The sequence below is a fragment of the Gobio gobio genome, assembly GCF_949357685.1.
Source record: "Gobio gobio genome assembly, chromosome: 20".
Lineage (NCBI taxonomy): Eukaryota > Metazoa > Chordata > Actinopteri > Cypriniformes > Gobionidae > Gobio > Gobio gobio.
In genome coordinates, this window is record NC_137113.1 from 21908800 (window position 1) to 21929408 (window position 20609).

General features: G+C 38.9%; 2 protein-coding genes across 2 annotated transcripts in view; one reads left to right on the plus strand and one right to left on the minus strand.

Moving 5' to 3' along the window:
* The window catches only part of rhoq (ras homolog family member Q), a 28216-nt gene extending 15961 nt beyond the window's left edge, over positions 1 to 12255 (plus strand). The window contains exons 3-5 of the mRNA XM_079846292.1: positions 8365 to 8529; positions 11239 to 11334; positions 11496 to 12255. Of these exons, the coding sequence (XP_079702418.1) occupies positions 8365 to 8529; positions 11239 to 11334; positions 11496 to 11651 (417 nt within the window). The 3' untranslated portion in view covers positions 11652 to 12255. The remainder of the gene's footprint in view (positions 1 to 8364; positions 8530 to 11238; positions 11335 to 11495) is intronic.
* pigf (phosphatidylinositol glycan anchor biosynthesis, class F) lies at positions 11881 to 20511 on the minus strand. Its single transcript, XM_079846291.1, has 7 exons — positions 20481 to 20511; positions 20279 to 20377; positions 19800 to 20049; positions 19469 to 19560; positions 19271 to 19387; positions 15515 to 15623; positions 11881 to 12536 (listed from the first exon to the last, which is right to left on the minus strand). The coding sequence occupies exons 3-7, from the start codon at positions 20025 to 20027 to the stop codon at positions 12423 to 12425; spliced, it is 660 nt and encodes a 219-aa protein (XP_079702417.1). The 5' UTR covers positions 20028 to 20049; positions 20279 to 20377; positions 20481 to 20511; the 3' UTR covers positions 11881 to 12422.
* Between the last annotated feature and the right edge of the window lie 98 nt (positions 20512 to 20609).

A 20609-nucleotide genomic window follows, 5' to 3' on the forward strand; every position in this document is an offset into this window, starting at 1 on the left:
AGACGCTTTTATATAAAGTGACTTACAATTGAGGAATACAACAAGCGATTCATCTTAAAGAGGCAATAAACACGAGAAGTGCTAGTAATCCAAAGTTTCAGCCATCTTTCAGGATAGTACAAGCTAGAAAACGGAGGGATTAAAGAATCGCAAGATCAGACAAAAGGACAAGTTTGTTCACGGAAGTGCGTTTTTAGCTGTTCCCTGAAAATTGTCATGGATTCGGCTGTCCGGATAAGGTTTGGGAAGATCATTCCACCAGCAAGGAACAGTGAACTAAAACGTTCTAGAGTGATTTTTATGCCTCTCTGTGGTGGTGCCATGTGCCGGCGCTCACTTTCCTGCTGCAGGGTCCTGGAGGGCATGTAGACTCGTGAGAGAGAGTTGCGGTAGGAAGGTGCGGATCCCATGGGTGTCCTGTAGGCAAGCACCAAAGTCTTGATTCGAGTCGTAACCGGAAGCCAGTGCAGAGAGATAAATAGGGGTGTGATGTGGGCTCTCTAGGGTTTGTTGAAGATTGAGTTTGAGAGTCAACACGCTACTCGTTTCCCATGTTTTCATATCAGGCTACTGCTAACCTCAACATTTAAATACCTTTTAAAACAATTTTCAGCTCAACTTCCTTTCAGACACATTTTCATGAGTGTATGAAATAACTTCTGATTGCGATACGATGGGTATTCTGATCACAGTATGATGCATTTATAGTCGATGCTAAAAGCTACTTATGTTAACCAATTTCATAATATAAATAAATATATACGATTATAGAAAATACCTAAGACTGCTTGAAGACAAAGCATATATAAATTAGTAAATTGGCTGCAATTCGGGGGCGGCAATTTCTTGAATAGTGGGTTGATTATTATTCTTAATGAAAACCACAACTACAAATCAGTACAATGACAAACTCACTTATATTAAACGTAGAACTTTTATTAACAAAACTAATAAGCACACATGAAAGTGTGTGTGTGTAAATTAGAAGTGTTACCTCCGGATGCTGCCACCTTCATCAGGCAAAGTTTACAGATTGCTCCATTAATGTTTGCAGGTTCCGTATTAGCATTGGGTTTAAATCCAAAATATTGCTAAATAGGCATTTTTAAACCAAATTTCCAAATCTTCAGCTATTGTCACATGATAAATGAAATCTGACTCTGGCTATGCTGCGACTATCACAGCAAGCCTAGTATGATTATAATCATGTATTTATTTGATTTCATGTTTCCGTCTCTTCACTGTGCCTTTAATACCGGACTTCTGGGTCCCCATATGTCATAAAGTATTAACTCTTTTCTGTCCATGAGCTCCCTCTCTGGCTGAAGGTATAACAGTATAGTGAGACGGGAGAGATCGCTCAAACATCCTCAGATCACATCATTTTTGGAAATTTAAAAGAAATGCTCATTCTTTATAAAGAAATGTGACAAAATGTGATATTGTAATAGTATTTTTCTAAAATGTGTGCCTGGAGTTGTGTAATGGAGTTGTATTGTGCATTGCTGTGATCACAAATAAATGGGAGCAGGCGCAACTGAATAAGTGTGTGTTCTCTTTTTATGTGAAATAATGATATAGCCTATGCAGTTTGATGTGCACTCCCGATCTAGTTTAGCCTAGAAATCTAGACGCACCCTAGCAGCAGAAAATTTATTTTGCCGTGAATGTAGTCTAGCAACTCTCGGTAGACCTGAGAGCTGGAAAAACCAAACTCTGGTCAGGCCAATCACAGCGTGGGTAAAGTCGGTGGGCGGGCTTAACATAATGACGGCAAGTCACGGCAGAGTTGTGGAGGTTCCGCATGCTACTCGTAAACAAAGAAGCTGACGAACAGCGGTCTTTTGAATCGGCTTTGGCCGCGACTCTGGGAGACTTGGAGTTAAGCTTTTCTTTGAGAAAAGAACAAAGAACGGCACTGAAGTCATTCTTAAGAAAAGAAGATGTTCAAAGTTTTGCCGACCGGATACAGCGAAAGTCTATAAAGTAACGTTGGCTCGGCTTCACCTTTGCTCTGGTTGGTTGTGGCGCTCATTGCGCTATCCAATTGCATGCAGAGGGAATTTGAAAGACAACCGTTTATCCCGCCCCTCGGATTGAGCTCTGTCAATGGTGAGTTTCCAGACCCAACATCTTGATGTGGGTCTGGCCTGCCAGGCTAGATCTAGTTAGTTTTCAGTCTGCTTTAGCTTCCTGTGCTGGTGAATTGTTGGGATTGTGACATTGATCAATGGAGGCATTAAGGGCGAGTTTTAGGGTAGCGCTACGGGGCTACTGGTCCAACAGCGGAAAAGCTTGATTTTGGCCTTGTGAAGCTCAGTCCAAGGCTATTGGCCCTACCCGGCACACTGTTAACCCTGGCCTGACTGTGGAAAAGCGGCTATTAATGCCAGATAAGCGCCTTGAATTTGATGTTGGCAGTTACAGGGAGCCAATGGATTTAGACCTAGCTTTCCGCCACATTCTGGATCGTAGCAGCAGACTAATACCAATATAGGTCACTGATATTTTGTGTATCCCCACAGACATTTTCTCCCACCTCAGGTGTCATTTGTTGGGTGTTTGTGCAGGAAGCCACCTCTAAAGCATCTGCCCAGAGTCTTATTCAACTCCTGAAAGGAAAAACCTCACTGAGCTTCATTTGCGCTGCGTAATCCGCCTGTGTGTGTGTGTTTATTCGCTGTGCCGCACAGCAAGCTTCAATTAATCTGCATCGTCTGAGTAAACACAGCCATGAATTATTCTCTTTAGATATCGGCACAGGAGCCTCTTTTTTCATTTCCTTCCCTTCCTCAAGTCCCCTTTCTGCTGAATATATTCTGAATATAAAAATTTCTGTAGAAAATCAACCGACCATTACATTTCCTCTTCTATTCTTCTTCAACTTGCATAAGTGGGCCTTGTGGGTAATTTTAGCTTGCTGACTTTTCATTCTCTCTCTCTCTCTGATTCCTGTTGTCTTATGTAAGGAATGAGATGCTAACAGAAAAGAGACTATCAACTGCAGATTGACCCACTTATTTCACTGAAAGCAAATCCATACAGATAACCATGACACGCATCCACATACTAATTATACAGAAGATTGACAGACAAGGATGAACCTCAGAATGTATGGTTTGTCACTCACACACGTACACGGTTTAAATCTGATCTGAGTACAGGAAGACATGCATACATGCAGTAAATGGAGAGCAGAGGGGGCTCTGGAGATAAATGTTTCATAGGAACAGTAGTTTAAAAACACTACCATATTGGTCTCACACTCAACTCATCTCTGTGACTGTGGGAATCTTACAGCAGCACTGTACACACAGACAAGCAAGACAAGGGCTGAGGGAAGAGAAAAGGGCAAGGACTCTAAGTGATGGATGGAAAGATGCTTGCTTTATTAACCCAGTGTTGTAAATTGTGTTGCAATAAAACCAGACGCAGTCAACACTGTACGGTTGGAACACAGACCAATGTAGAATATATTACTATAGATGCTGATATTAAACAAATATTATACAATATATACAGTATTAATATACAGGGGTGGGGTGGGGGGGCTGATGTCTGTAGCAAGTAAAGGACAGTGACTAGGCATCTAAGTACAGATAGTACCTCCATCCTATATCAGATATTTGCTTTTGTAAGATGCAAAGAATAGAAAAGGGACCTGGAAACACCCTTCTCTGCTGCCTGTGACGTTGTCATATACAGTATGTGTGAAACACAGAGGAGAAGCTGTGCACAATTGACTCTATTGTCACTGTGTTCATACTCCAGGAGAAATGCTTGCATTCAGAGGCTATCTGTTCTGTTGTCAGTGGTATCAGCTGGAGGGAGCGCTTTATGGTAATGACGGCAGCAGGCAGCAGAGAAGGGTGTTTCCAGGTCTACTGCATTAGACTGCTGTCTCGCTTTATTTTCAATCCATTTCCCTCAGCTCTCGAAAGAGCTGGGCGCCCGCAACACACAGGTGTACACACACACACAAACACACACACGGTTTCCCCAGAAATGTCACACATTTCATTATTAACAAGTCACAGGGCATTTTCAAGGGAATGAAGCACTAATATAAAAACCTATTTAATCAACTGGTTTTCGCAGGTAGCAATCAAAATGTATTTTAGCTGCATTACAAGCCAGCAGCTTGTTTCAGCTCAACTGACTTTTGATACTACAGTAGAAACCAATGTAGTGAAAACTACCCACAATTATGCATAGCTTATAGTTTGCAAGCTACAGTTTCAATATAGTTTTACTACAGTCAAACCTGAGCCACTGATAAAGACAGTTGCGACACTGCCACAGATTTCTAGTGGAATAGGAGAATGCGAATGAAACGTGTATCTTGGGGCAACCGATAGTTCCAGGGCTGAACCCTATTCGCTTCTTAGTTGATGAAATTCTTTCATCAACTTGGGGGGAAGTAGGGGGGAAATGAAAGAAACTGCCATTCTGTCAGTTAATTAGGATGAAGAGAATCAGGGGAGCACCTTCTGCCCAACCCAACGAAGCAAAACGCTGTTGTGTACTAGCAAGAAGACCATTGCCTTAGTATTTTTACCATAATGCTGTTTAAAAAGACAAAGTACGATGCAATTTGAAGTGATACTACTCTTACAATAACTGACCTGACTCTGTGGGCAGGGATACAAAAATGCGGAAGTAGCCCTAGAGCTGCAAAAACTCGTCATTCGGCGGACTTTTGCTGACAAATAAACAGTTTACTTGACCCAAGAAACAAAGAGAAAGCGTAAACAATGTTCATTTACATATACTACTGAAATTGTAACCATACAAAACGGGTTTAAAATCTGAGAACTTTAATGTTTATCATTATAAAAGCTAGTTTGATTCTAACTGTAGTAAGATAACGTGAGTTGTCAGTTGGCTTAAATTTACCTCAAATTAATTGCAGATATTGTCGTGAGCTAGCTACACTACTTAGTACAAGACCGCACTGTATTAATACACTGCATTTTAATGGATGGTATGCCATTCTATGACACTGATTTACCAGTACTGTTTTGTAAAAAGTAGTATAATTTAATTGTTGTCATAAGCATTTCAATGCCTGGTGTACCCTGTGCAAATGACAAACTAACATAGTTTCCTCCTTCTTTACTACTCCCAATTCTCTCCAGTAGCAACAGGCTTTGTACTTGTAAAAATAATGAATTTCCATCCATCTGCCATGGTTTAGACAGCAGGTAGTACCACCCCAACCTCACACCATTGTTTGATCTAGTGTTGTCTTCTTCAACCAGATTGAGCCATTTTGAACAAAAAGATTGTGATTCTGTTTGGTGCTGCTAGTGGCTTGGAAATTACACATTTCCCCTTTAAGTTAGTAGCATCTCTACATTTCATTCGCAACTCCCAACACAGACATAAACTTGCGTTAAATGTGAGTTCTCTGGTGGTAGCAGGAGATGTGGGTGGATGATGTGTTGGCTTATTCTACATTCAGTTTTGGCAAAGGCCAGCTGTAAATAACACCATCCCTCCCACCCTGCCCCCTGTAGAATGTTTGAACAGGCCAGAGGATGGGCAGCGAGTGTATTTATAACGCAGTCGGCCCACAGGCAACACACACTCACACAACAGTCTCACTTACACCACAGATGCACCTGCTCAACTTTGTTTTGTCAGGTTATGTTGCAACAAATCTTGATTTGTCATGTGGCAGGGACAGGACGATCTCCCGACAGCAGAAGCAAATCGTTTCGGCTGTAATTCTTAAGGTTATATATCGCAGGTTCATATCTCAGCCACAGAACGGCACATTTGGCCTTGAAACATTGACAGTTGCAAGTAAAAACAGAAGGTTTATATCACTCGCCAATCTTCTTGATGGATGAGCGACTGTCTGGCTGTGTGTACTGAGTGTTTGGGTATGCCACTAGTGGCAAGTTTTTCCCAGTGTCCTACGGCCTACCCTAAAGGTGAGGTCATAATTTACCAGTGAATTTGCTCAGCGAAATTTTGCAGGTAAAATCCAGTAATTCTAATAGGAATCCATGCGATCTGGGGTTTTGTGTTAAACGTTCCGAATTAGTAATGCAGAACTGAATGTACACATTTTTAAATAGTCAATCAAAATGTCTCCATTGACTTTGTATTGCGTGAAGTGGCCTCCTTGTCATTTCTGACTTAACAAAAAACAGAATGTCTAAAAGCTGATATGTGACAAGGTGTACAGCAAACAAGCTAAAAAACCCAAAAAATTTGCGTTTAAGGACACAAAAGTGGATAAAGGCAATTGAGACAGACCGTGACATGTTATATTACACAGAGAACTACACCCAGGGGAACGTAATCAGCGACAGGAAATATGATATATAAAACTGACATTTGGATATTTGACTTAAAGGTCCCGTTTTTCCTGTTTTTTTGAAGCTTTGATTGTGTTTACAGTGTGCAATATAACGTGTTCATGTTTCGCGTGTAAAAAAACAGTATTTTTCACACAATTTACTTATGTATACCGCTGTTTTCACTGTCCTAAAAACGGCTTGAGGATTTCCCTGTTCTATGAAGTCCCTCCTTCAGAAATACGTAACGAGTTCTGATTGTGCCAGCGGTTCCCGTGTTGTGATTCGACAGCAGCTTTGCTCACGTTGCCCGGAAAGGTCACGCCTCTTACCATAACGGGGAGATGCATGTGCTCAAAGTACAGCGTCCCTGAAGGCCAAACAAAGGTGATTTGACTCCGGGATGAAAATAACAGCGTCTCGACGACTAGCGACAAACACACTACAAACGCAACCGAACGCAACACTTCAAAAGACAAAAGTGGATACAGGCAAAAAGACGTCTTATTGCCTGTATCCACTTTTGTCTTTTGTCGATTTTTGGGGTCGACAGCTTATAAAAACGTAGTTCTGTGTTTTTTAGCTTGTTTGCTATACACCCTGTAAGCAGTTTTTAGACATTGTTCTGTTTTTTGTTATAAGTCATAAATGACAAGGAGGCCACTTCACGCAATACAGCCCCCCCCCCCCCCCACCCACCGGTGTGGGCGTGGCCTAAATGCGCTCTGTCTCTATATATCCAGAGGCAGAACAGTCTAGAATAATGACCGCTGACCTAACTCTGTGGTTGAGTGTATTTGTAAAATCCGTCCCTTTCTCACTTTGGTGATGCTTTGCCCTATCGCCCTAATGAAGAAACCACCCTTGGAATTCACCTCATTGACCAACAGAAAGCTGCTTGGTTTGAAAGTGTCTTCTATGTAAGCTCTGCTTTATCTCTACTCTATTGACAATAGCCTGAACTTTTTTTTTTGCCCACAAAATTTTACCGAAATGTCTCTAATGTGATTAGGCCTTAGTTCAATAGGGCATTTAAGTAGCTTTTATAAACGTACCATATGAAAAAAAAAAAAACTTGGTGTGCATCTTGAGACAAAACAATGGCACTGACATATTTTAGGATATGTTAGTGCAAGTTGTTTTCAGTTAAACAACTCAATATACATTTTAGGCTGAAGCCTTGTCTGTGAAACCGTGGGCAAGTTACAGAAATTTGCAGAAGTACTTTTCACTCGCAGTCTTCAGTTGTTAGTAACATCCCTCGCGGTTCAGATGCAACGGTGCTAGCTGAGAGATGTCACGGTAATTTAAACTCTGAAGCTCAGAGACTCCGGCTCCACATTTCTGAGGTTTCATTTCTGGAAGCCCGGGACTGCTCGTGAGTGGTGCCTGTTGCAAATGAAATGTTTGTACTGCAACGCATGGCCAGCGGCACATGCTGTTATAGTTTAGACACACTCTCATTAGAAAGAATAACCATGGATGATTGCCTACCAACACACACACACACACACACACACACACACACACACACTGTGTGTGGAGACACACAAACACACGTTGGAAAAAAACAAGGTCCCAAAAATATCAGTCACATGTCCCCTGTAAATCCAGGCTTATCTGTTGTAGTTTCTGGTTTCCAGAGGATGTTGATGCATCTGTGCTGTTTTAGAGCATGAATGAGGAGGAGGAAATGCTATTGAGTGAAATATGGATTAATGGGTCACGAGTCATAATCTAAATCATATTAATCTCTGCACGATCATTAGGGTCAGCGTAATTTCTGGTTGCTGCTTAAGTGATTGCTGATAATGTTCCATTGCGGAGCATTTGTGGACTCTGATTCAATACAGTGGTGGATTCTATTAGTTAAGATTTGTGGAGAAGGAAATTACACTTTTTGTATTCAAAGTGAATTCATATAAGGGTACTTTACTAAAGTAAATGTTTCTGAACTATTGAGTGCATTCCTGATGGTTTCTTTCAAACCATTGTTGGCTTATGAACAGTAGAAGGCTCTGTACGTGTTTTTACCTAGTGTCTTCTGGTCTGACAGGAGGACTATGATCGCCTGCGACCCCTGTCCTACCCCATGACAGATGTCTTCCTCATTTGCTTCTCTGTGGTGAATCCGGCCAGCTTCCAGAACGTAAGAGAGGAGTGGGTCCCTGAGCTGCAGGAGTATGCGCCCAACGTCCCTTACCTGCTCATCGGCACTCAGGTTCACACACTTTGCTACACATATGGCACAATATTATTCTGCATACTGCCTTTTTGTAATTGTTTGTGAAAACAACAAATTGGTAACAAAAACATTTGGAACACTGAATCTACTTTAATCTACTTTATTTGCATACTTACTGCACATTTATGTAAAGCAATATACTATATGTATAGCAAGTCTTAAGTGCCTTTTTTTTTTATTTTGTCGCAAGTGTTATACTATATTATCACCGACTCTTCATATACATTTGGATACGTCCAACTTTATTCGCATAAACTGATTGATTGCTTGTATCATTGTAAAATGTAAACTATATTATCGCCCATCTTTAATCTGCTAAATCCACAGGCATAAATATATTATAAACATTAACATCATGATTTTCTGTATTGTGAAAAGAGCTATATAAATTTTGACTTGGCTTGGGAAGATATTTTAGAATGCACTGATAATTGAAACTCTTATCTGATACTGATAAGCCTTCTTATTGGAATTCTTTATTTTAAGGTATTTTGTCGAAATACATGAAAAATACAACACTTAAAAACAAAAATCAATCATTTTAAATAAAAATGCATATATTTTGAGATTTGCTGAAGATTACATTTAACAATGTTATTAGATTATTTGTGTTTTCAAAGATTAACTTTAGGTGAGTGTTTAAATGGATGGTAAAAGATAATCTAAACAAGCATGCACAATTAAATGTTCATTATCTATGTTATATTGTGCATCCCAGTGTACTAATCCAAACATAGCACAAACGCATTAATTATCTGGTTTTGCTCATTTTGTGTTGACTGTCAGAATTAATGATGCTACAGATATTTAGGATCTGTGAGAATGCATTGTGGTTTTAACTGATGTGTGGTTATATTTGTGGTAATATTATGGATTAAACATTTTGAATTGTGTGCTATTGTAAAAGGTTCAATTATCGAGTGTTCATGGCATATGGTCAATTAAATTGTTCAAACGGCTTGTGATTATGGTTTGGTAATTACTATAACCCATGTATGTGTGTAAGAGTGAGGGTTTGTCATCAGCACTAGTCCTGTCAGGTGATGTTTATTGCGGTGTGTATGGTTCCTGTCTTAATCAGACCACAGAAGTGAGATGAATACAGATCAAGCGCAATCGATAAGAAACGAGGCCAGAGAGAGTCACGGGAAAAAAGACCCTGAACTAGGGCTACATGAGTAATTGAAATAAACCTGGAATTGCAGTACGATTTAGTGAGATGTATCAAATCGCAAAGGCTGTGATTTGAATAAATAAATACATGTGCTGCATGTTTCAGAGTGGGCACATGGGCAGCTCATTATGCAACATGCACCAACTATCTTCTCAAAATGAGAGGCACTTATTAATAAAAGGGAAGCTTTAAGACTTTTCCGTCAAAAATAAAGTTGGATGGTTTCATGTTTGAAAATGAAGAAATTATAATTTTACAGTTAAAACTCATCTTTGATCACAAATGGCATATTTAATTATATTTTCTTGTGGGGAAAAAATTAATTCATGCTTTAAAATAGCTTGAATGTAACTCTTCACCCTTGCTTCATTTAGTATACGTGGAACCATGAATATGCAAATGTGCCCCGCTGCCACTCACTCATACAGGGTCATCTACAAAGTCGATGTATCAGAATGGTAATACGTTTACGTATCTCTCTCTACAATGTCGGACACATAATGGTAATTAATATGATTAGCCTTTTGCCTGAATACGTAATCAAACTGCTGATAATGTGTTATTAATGTTACACAAACCATGTTCCCATTTCCCATCTCGGAGTCAGAATCAGCATTCTTAGAAATGCTTTAAACAACTTAGAATGACAGTGGAGAAAGGCATATAGTTCATCATAACATCGTAATATTCATCATAATTCACCCGCTATATTGCTAAATGTACCGGATTTTTAATAAACAGAAAAACGGTCTGCCTGGTTAAGGTAGTTTGTGACATTAAGTAACACCGGCGATTTGAAACTGCTTTTTTTTTTCTTCTTCACTGCAGTTTTAAGGAGAAAATACTCAGAAATGGTGCTGACTTATGAATATGCACATGGTTTGTCTTAAAGCGTATTAAAAACACCATATATACAAATAAATATTACAAACTTAATTTTCACCACAGGGGGTCTTTAAATGCTTCTTAAATACTTTTTTTGTGAAATAATATTAAATATTTATGTTTGAAGCTTCACTTCTGCTGATAACCAGCCCATAAACATTGACATATTTAAAGGAAACCTAAATTTAATTTTGTACATTTAATTAACCGAAATCTAAATTAGTGTTCCATGTGTCTATTTGGAATATTTGAATGAAGCACAACTCTGTGTAGGGGTTTTGGTAATAAATTACAAAGAAAAAGTGGATGTATGGAGAGTAGGTTTTTTTCTGTGTGCGTGTGGAGAGTTGCTGGCAAAAACTCAAACTTGGATGAAGTGGAATTTTAATTAGAAACAGGGAAGGCGGAGACCCTCCTAGACAACTGCGGTGGTACTTTTTAGGTGAAAGGGGAGTCTGCAGACGCATGCCACCATCTGGTCTTGGGTTGAATTTCCTGGAGCCTTCTGCTCTAAAAACAAACTCTATCGTATGGAATCTCATCCACCGTCCTTGTACAGTTAACCCCTCACGTTGGGCCTGCTTAACCGTGGCTCTCTCTCTCTCCGTCTCCTTTTTTGGCTGTAGATTGACCTGCGGGACGACCCCAAGACTATTGCCAAACTGAACGACGTGAAGGAGAAGCCCATTGTGACAGAACAGGGCCAGAAGCTAGCAAAGGAGGTGAGGGGAAAAGATACTTCCTATTTCTTAAGTTTAAAATAATACTGAAACTTTCTGTATCGAGAGAACTCAGACATGGGCCAAAGGGAAAGCGAAAAAGAAAAGCATATTGTCGTGTTTTGACCTGTGAATCTCTAAAAAGATTTTCAATGCCTTTCCAGATTGGTGCCTGCTGTTATGTTGAATGCTCAGCACTGACACAGAAAGGTCTGAAAACCGTGTTCGACGAGGCCATTATAGCCATTCTGGCTCCTAAGAAAGGCGCGCTCAAGCGAAGACTGGGCCCACGCTGCATCAACTGCTGCCTCATCACATGATACACCAGCTCAGGGGCGTCCAGGTGAAAGAAAGCAAGGACGGATGGTGGCCAATTGACAACAAACCAGATTACAATCTGACCTCTGAACTAAAGGAAGGAGAACCATTGGACGCAATCACCTTGAAATGAAATGTGAACAATGGTGCTGTCCAAGCTATGGGCTAATGACAAGAACTGACAAAAAGACACATTCTTCAGGGAGAAATGACACAAGAACACTAATCTTTGAGAAGGAATACAAGGAAAACAACGAAATGATTTACTGAACATACAAGCACAGAGAAAAGACATTGAAAGAGATGTAAAGATGTCTGAGACACCCTTTCTAATGACTTAGAACAATCGAACTGTATTTCTGTGTCTGGCTCAGCGAGCACGAGTACGAAACCCAGACAAGCCTAAACAGCACAACCAAACCCATCGGTCATTTACAGAAGTAAGACTTTATTTAACTTGAAAAAGGGAAACTCAGCATCTCTATTTGGGTTGCAAAACAGTGGCTTTTTTACAAAATGTCAGTACTGGCTTTATTTACAAGGAAGAGAGGAATTAGCAAATTAATATACTGCCATTATGAGCATACAACAAATTAAATATCTATTAAAAAAAAAAAAAAAAAAACGAAAATTTAATGTGAATGTGTAAATGTGACCTCAGAGTCATTTCTTTGATTTGGAGCACGCACTGGGATGGACAGTCGTTTTTGACTCTCGCCTGGATGTTTTTCTCTGTCAGTTTCTGGTGGCTTGTGACCGTGTCCTTCATTTCCTCACTTGAGCTTGTAGGTGAGCTGTTTGCGATGCCAGTGGATCCAGACAGGGGCAGCGACAAGGCCAGTCAGAAATCCAGTTGTTGCCCCGAGGGTACAGGAAATGGGCCAAACCTGCACATAGGAGCCACAATATGAAGAGATCAAAAATGTGTCATTATTGCAGGAGCACAAGTGACTGACTGCAAAATCTACAGAATCACTGTGGTGTTTTACCAACCAAATTTTGTATTTGAGACTGCTTTCTTCCTCTTTCTTTTTTTAACATGGTTTTGAGCGTTATGTATTGGTGGCCTTGCCTCTCAGGTCTGTGCCGACTGCTTTGCATTTTGAATTTTTGCTTCATATGATCAAGGTGATTTCAAATGTTATTGGATCTTCTTTTTAATGAATTTCTTGCAGTCCATGCAAATATGTGGAGTGGTCTTTAAAGCTTCCAGGACATTGTGAGCAACAAAAAAAGCCTTTATAAACAGCAGATATATGAAATGCAAATCTAAAAATCAAAAGGCACAATGGTTTTATGAGCGAACCCAATTCAAGATTTAAAAACTTGCTGTTGATGTCCATTGTGCAGTGGATATACAAAATGTAAATTTAATGACTTGCCTCAAAATGCTTACTGACTATAAAAATGTTTTTCTAATATTTTCTTTTTTTTGTCTTGTTTCTTATAGATTTGAATGCCTTATTTCAGTCTTGCACAAAACATATTTTTAAATCATGCAATTAACTACTAGAAAAATAACTATTATACTAATTAAGTGAGAAAAAAGTTATACACTGCCATTCAAATATTTTTAAAAGAAGTCGCTTATACTCACCAATATGGTAAAACCATAATATTGTGAAATATTACCATTTAGTATTTTAAACAACCTGTTTCTATTTTATTACATTTTAAAATGTAATTTATTCCTGTGATGCAAAGCTGAATTTTCAGAATCATTACTCCAGTCTTTAGTCATATGATCCTTCAGAAATCATTATAATATGCTGATTTATTATCAATGTTGGAAACAGATGTGCTTAATTTTTTTTTTATAACCTGTGATACTTTTTTCAGGAATCGTTAATGAATAAAAAGTTTAAATAGTAAAGATTTATATTGTTAGAAAATATTTATATCATTTTTTAATCAATTTTAAATAAACGCTTTTTTTAAAACGTTTTACTCATCAAAGAATCCTGGGAAAAAGTATCACAGGTTATAAAAAAATATTAAGCAGCACAACTTTTTCCAACATTGACAATAAATCAGCAGATTAGAATGATTTCTGAAGGGCCATGTGACAATTAAAATAGAAAACCGTTATTTTAAATTGTAATATTTCATAATATTACTGTTTTTATAGTATTTTTGATCAACTAAACATAGGCTTGATTAGCATAAGAGACTTATTTCAAAAACATTAAAATTAGTAATGTTTCCCAACTTTTGACCAGTACTGTAAAATAGCAACAAAATATTTGATAAACACTATCCATCCTTTTCTTGTCCTCTTCTGTCTTTTTAAAGAGAAATAGATTTCTTCCCTTTATACATGGTCTCTAAATGACTGAAGATATGAAGAGTGGCTCAGAATTAAAAAATGTCAGCAAGATTGATTATTCAATTATCTGACGATATGGGATGCAATATATAGTGCCATAGCAATGAGAAGGAGCGAGCCACACTGCTCATTCTTTCTCTAAAGAAAAAGTATAATTCAACCACCACAGGGTTTCTCATTAGCTCACAATCCCATCATCATGTGTTAAGGAATCATCACTGAGTCTACGCCAACCTCACTCCCCTCCCTACAGCTTCCTCACTCCAATAATGAGTCAGTCTCATCTCTCTGGCCTCGTCTAGACATCTGCGTGTAGGGAGTGTCAGAAAGCACACATGGGAGACTTCAGTGTGACATTTTGAGGGCAAAACGAGGGCAAACACTGGCCTCTGATCAATGTCTATACAACACATGAATAATTGAAGCACCAGCGCAGTCCTTCTATGCTTTGAGAACATTAAATTTTTCATGAAGATTGGTTCATTCCCAACAAAACCAGTCTATGGCTGTCCTGCACGATTGGTTGAGGAATGTCTACGTTGTCGAAAAAAAGGCTCTCGAGTGTTAACACATAATTTGATTTCCATTTGACAGTGATCTCTATTATATAATGCAATACTGAGATAAATGTCCGTAATTGATATAGATGTGATTGTGGTATAAAATAAAGCAAGTTTCAGGTGTCTGAATCAAAGAAATGTAATTATGTTTATATGGTTTTGCCCATTTAATCAAAACGAATGGGGTCCAAGGCAACATTTCATTATATAGACAAAAGATTGTTCATAAAAGTGTCTTCTTTTGTGTTCTGCAGAAGCTTTTTCATCCCACTGCACTACTTTTCCATTGTTTTTCAATGTAAACGCGCTAGATGGTCTTCTGCAGCGTCTCGTGCATGACACAGCATTCTAAAAATGTGTCGCTTAAGTTAATAGAAATTCAACTTTTAAAAAAACGTGTCACTAAAACAGAAAAACACGTTCTGTGTGAAGCACCCCTAAATGATGACACGATTTAAATTTTTGGGTGAACTATCCCTTTAAGGCATGTTGGACAAGAATAGACGATTTTTTGCATAAAGAAAATATATAATTTGAAGAGACTGCATAAACATAAGTAAAGCAAAACCAAAATATTTATACAAAGCAAAACGATTTCCTCCTTTCTGAAATTGGATGCAGCATAAGAGCAGAAGCTTTAAAACAAGGAACCCTGTACTGCGATTCTGCTGCCAGGGCAGAAATCTGTTCTCTTCGCTGAGCACAACTATGTATTATAGCATTCATTAAGCGACAAAGTTCAGTGGCTTTTGCTTTACTAGACATATATAATGGGGAGCCACAGGAAATCATAGGCATAAAGAGCGATGCATTGGGATGCATCTGCAATGTGTTTCAGGTTTGAGTCTGGCCTGCATCACTCACTTGAGCACCATGTCTCAATAAACCAGATGCATGTGCATTAATTGCTAAATGACACATTTCTTTTGAAATGTCTGGAATTTCTGAGACCAGTTGCCATAGTCTCATCACAACTAACCTGCCATGGTCTGTCCCAGTCGAGAGGAATAGGGAAAGCTCCCAGCCAGGCCCCAATCACACTACAGCCAGTAGTAATCTGAAGAGAGGTGTCCCACACTGACATAGCCCTGAAAATGACATTCATAATAATCATTACGTTGCTGCTATTGCTAACAAATTAACATGAATAAAGCACAAATGTTATTTGTGAATACAGAAAACTAACCATATATCAAAAGAAGCAGTGTTCATATGAATATACACTACATCAGTACGTTTTTTAAAGAAATTAATACTTTTATTCAGCAAGCATGCATTAAATTGATCAAAAGTGACAGTAAAGACTTCTACTTCAAATAAACGCTGTTCTTTTGAACTTTCTACTCATCAAAGAATCTTGGGGGGGAAACATATCAGGGTTTCCAGAAAGAATTTAGGTAGTATTACACCGGTTTTCAACATTGTAAGAATAATAATAAGAAATGTTTCTTGAGCACCAAATCAGCATATTAGAAAGATTTCTGAAGGATCATGTGACATTAAAAAACTGAGCTTTGCCTACCTACCTACCTACCTATCTACCTATCTACCTATCTATCTATCTATCTATCTATCTATCTATCTATCTATCTATCTATCTATCTATCTATCTATCTATCTATCTATCTATCTATCTATCTATCTAGGCTTTTTCAAGGCAACTTCAAAGTTTGTCTGCTGAGTTTTTTAATCTAGTTTTAAATTGTCATAGTATTTCAGAATAGTACAGTTTTACTGTATTTTTGATGAAATAAATGCAGCCTTGGTGAGCATAAGAGACTTCAAAAACATTAAATCTTGCCAAACCTAAACTTTTTTTGACTGGCTTTTTGTCTAGTATACAGTGTAGCGATGTTGGATACAAGAGGACTGTGAATGTTCAATGAAAACAGACTGTGCACAACTGTGTATTTACATATGAGAGATAAATTTCCTGCAGTGCTTAAGCAGAGATACTGCAGCTGTATAAACACACACGTCTCTCTGACGTTCATACCATTGGAACCATCACTAAATGATAGCACAAGGATTTTGTGGTCTTGTTACAAAACATTTCAGTCATTGTGAAGCTATAGTTAATTTAAGCTAAAATGTTACATACAAAGATGCTTTAATGGTTTTATTAAAGGGTTAGTTCACCCAAAAAGGAACATTCTGTCATCATTTACTCAGCCTCATGTCGTTCCAAACCTGTAAGGCTTTCGTTCATCTCCGGAATACAAATGAAGCTTTCTGTCCCTCCATTGACAATCTCCGCAACTACCACTTTTAAGCTTCAAAAAGTTTATAAAGAGATCGTAAAACGAATCCATATGGATCAAGCGGTTCAGTCCAAATTTTCTGAAGAGACTCGATCGCTTTATATGATGAACAGAATTGAATTTAGGCTTTTTCTCACATGTAAACATTGATCAGCAAACATAAACAGAAGCTCAACCGAACCTGCCTGACACACAAGAACAAACCTCTTGCGGAAGCTCAAACGCGCTGCTTATCACAAGAATGAACCTCATTGGTTCTCGCACGTCAAGCAAACATGCTTGAGCTTCCATTTGTTCACCACAACTGGTGTGTGAGTTCATGAATGTTTCTGTGAATAATAGCCTAAATTTAATCTGCTCATCACAAAGCGATCAAGACTCGTCAAAGTGGTAGATGCGTCGCTGCCAATGGAGGGACAGAAAGTTCTCAGATTTCATCAAAAAGATCTTCAATTGTGTTCCGAAGATGAACTAAAGTCTTGCGGGTTTGGAACGACATGAGGGTGAGTAATTAATGACAGAAATTTCATTTTTGGGTGAACTATTCCTTTAATTAAACATTAATACAGTGAGGAAAATAAGTATTTGAACACCCTGCTATTTTGCAAGTTCTCCCACTTCATGGAGGAAATCATGGAGGGGTCTGAAATTGTCATCGTAGGTGCATGTCCACTGTGAGAGACATAATGTAAAAAAAAAAATCCAGAAATCACAATGTATGATTTTTTGTTTGCAATTACAGAAGTCAAACGTTTTACACCAGGTTTGCACACACTGCAGGAGGGATTTTGGCCCACTCCTCCACATATCTTCTCTAGATCAGTCTGGTTTCTGGCCTGTCTCTGAGAAACACGGAGTTCGAGCTCCCTCCAAAGATTCTCTATTGAGTTTAGGTCTAGAGACTGGCTAGGCCACACCAGAACCTTGTTATGCTTCTTACAGAGCCACTCCTTGGTTATCCTGGCTGTGTGCTTCGGGTCATTGTCATGTTGGAAGACCCAGCCTCAACCCATTTTCAATGCTCTAACTGAGGGAAGGAGATTGTTCCCCAAAATCTTGCAATACATGGCCCCGGTCATCCTCTCCTTAATACAGTGTAGTCGCCCTGTCCCATGTGCAGGAAAACACCCCCAAAGCATGATGCTACCACCCCCATGCTTCACAGTAGGGATGGTGTTCTTGGGATGGTACTCATCATTCTTCTTTCTCCAAACACGTTTAGTGGAATTATGACCAAAAAGTTCTATTTTGGTCTCATCTGACCACATGACGTTCTCCCATGACTCCTCTGGATCATCCAAATGGTCATTGGCAAACTTAAGACGGGGCTGGACATGTGCTGGTTTAAGCAGGGGAACCTTCCGTGCCATGCATGATTTCAAACCATGACGTCTTAGTGTATTACCAACAGTAACCTTGGAAACGGTGGTCCCGGCTCTTTTCAGGTCATTGACCAGCTCCTCCCGTGTAGTTCTGGGCTGATTTCTCACCTTTCTTAGGATCATTGAGACCCCACGAGGTGAGATCTTGCATGGAGCCCCAGTCCGAGGGAGATTGACAGTCATGTTTAGCTTCTTCCATTTTCTAATGATTGCTCCAACAGTGGACCTTTTTTCACCAAGCTGCTTGGCAATTTCCCCGTAGCCCTTTCCAGCCTTGAGGAGGTGTACAATTTTGTCTCTAGTGTCTTTGGACAGCTCTTTGGTCTTGGCCATGTTAGTAGTTGTATTCTTACTGATTGTATGGGGTGGACAGGTGTCTTTATGCAGCTAACGACCTCAAACAGGTGCATCTAATTTAGGATAATAAATGGAGTGAAGGTGGACATTTTAAAGGCAGACTAACAGGTCTTTGAGGGTCAGAATTCTAGCTGATAGATCGGTGTGTAAATACTTATTTGCAGCTGTATCATACAAATAAATAGTTAAAAAAATCATACATTGTGATTTCTGGATTTTTTTTTTTTAGATTATGTCTCTCACAGTGGACATGCACCTACGATGACAATTTCAGATCCCTCCATGATTTCTAAGTGAGAGAACTTGCAAAATAGCAGGGTGTTCAAATACTTATTTTCCTCACTGTATATACAATTAAAAAATGGGAAAGAACCAGACCCAGCTCATGCCTCACCCTGCAGAAAAGAAAAAAGGATTTCTCTGAGAGAATTAAGCCACACTCAACTCTAGATGCTCATAAATGGGTATTGGGACATTGCGATTGCCATTGCAAAATTGTTTTGTGTCATTTAATTTATATTGAAGGCGTTCATTCTACAATAATCTCTTGTCTGTGAAACTCTATGAGATCTGCTGCACCCATTTGTCAAAGGTGGTCATTGTCTCCATCTAGTGGATTACAGCCACTAAAGGCTGTGTCTGTGAAACAATAACGAAAACTGCTTGGGCTCAGCAAAGCCTCTTCCACAACGTAACCGGAGAAATCCATGATTTATGTAGACATCCTGCATTTACCCATCTCTGCTGAAAACCCGGATCCACGCCTGTACATTAGGGCCCAGTATGCAGAGACATCTCAATGTAGTGAGTGTGGACAGCAGCACGGCCAGAGAAAATGTCTCCAGGGCAGACCTGCAACATGACATGTGACTTATACATCTGGTGTTTCACATTTTCGGACACACAACAAACAAATAAACATGTAATACTTACTCGAGCAGAGGTGCGCCATACATTACCACCACAGTATGAAAAAAGAGGCATGATAGTAGAAAGTACAGACAGGATCTGGACAATCTGTTGATCTGTGAATTAAATCACCATAAAAGTCACCATGAAATCAAAATGGACAACTCTTGTTTTTATGGAATATTGCAGCAATTATTATAAATTATTTGTCCGTACACATCATTTTTTAACTTAAATAACTTCTGCACCACTCTATAGGGAAGAATAGACTATCGTAACTTCTGTTTCATGCTGACTTCTATTTAGTGATTAATTATGTTTGCATATCATTGAAGAATGTTCTGCCCATCTCTACCTTGTAGCTCAGTGTGTTCTTCTTTGTTGGAGGGCTAATGCCAAGAAGCCAAAACACTGCAATGTTGACCACAGCAACAGATCCAGCCACACAATACAGCCAAATCATATGGGTCCCATAAACAGAGAAGTTTTCCATAAACACAGCAGGCATCACAGTTGCCATGAAGATGGAGGAGACAATAATGGCATGAGAGGATGCCATGCCCCTGATCTCAACATCCCACATTATGAAAGTTAAATGGAGGTTCCTGTTAAAGAATAATGAGAGTAAATTAATAATTCCAAAAGAAATGGTAAAGCCAATTGCGTGTCTTTCAAAATATGTCATATAAGGTCAAAGAAAGGACACAAAAGACAGATAAGAGTCCAACGTAAGGCTGGCAATAAAAGCATAATTTCCAGGAAATGTTAGAAAAGCAAGGACACTATTGCACACAACTAAAACGAGGGGTTAATTCAATGATTCATTCAACTTACTTTGAAGTAAAGACTGACCAGTGGAGTGTTGTGCCTGGTTGTAGTTTATATCCAATAAATTAACATCTAAACTAACGGATTACCAGATTCCTCCAGCACCTGAACAATTTAAACAAATTCAAGTTTTACCTTTCTTAACCGAATGCATAAGGCGGCAAATAAATGTAAACAGTGGAACAGTCTATTTACAAAACATGACTACCGTGTAACGTTACTTCCGGGAAAATGAAGTCACCAACAAACAAAAACATACTATTCCAAAACATAATAAAATATTGTATTAATAAAAAGAATTGAACCAATAATAATGTATTAATATTGTTGTTGTTTT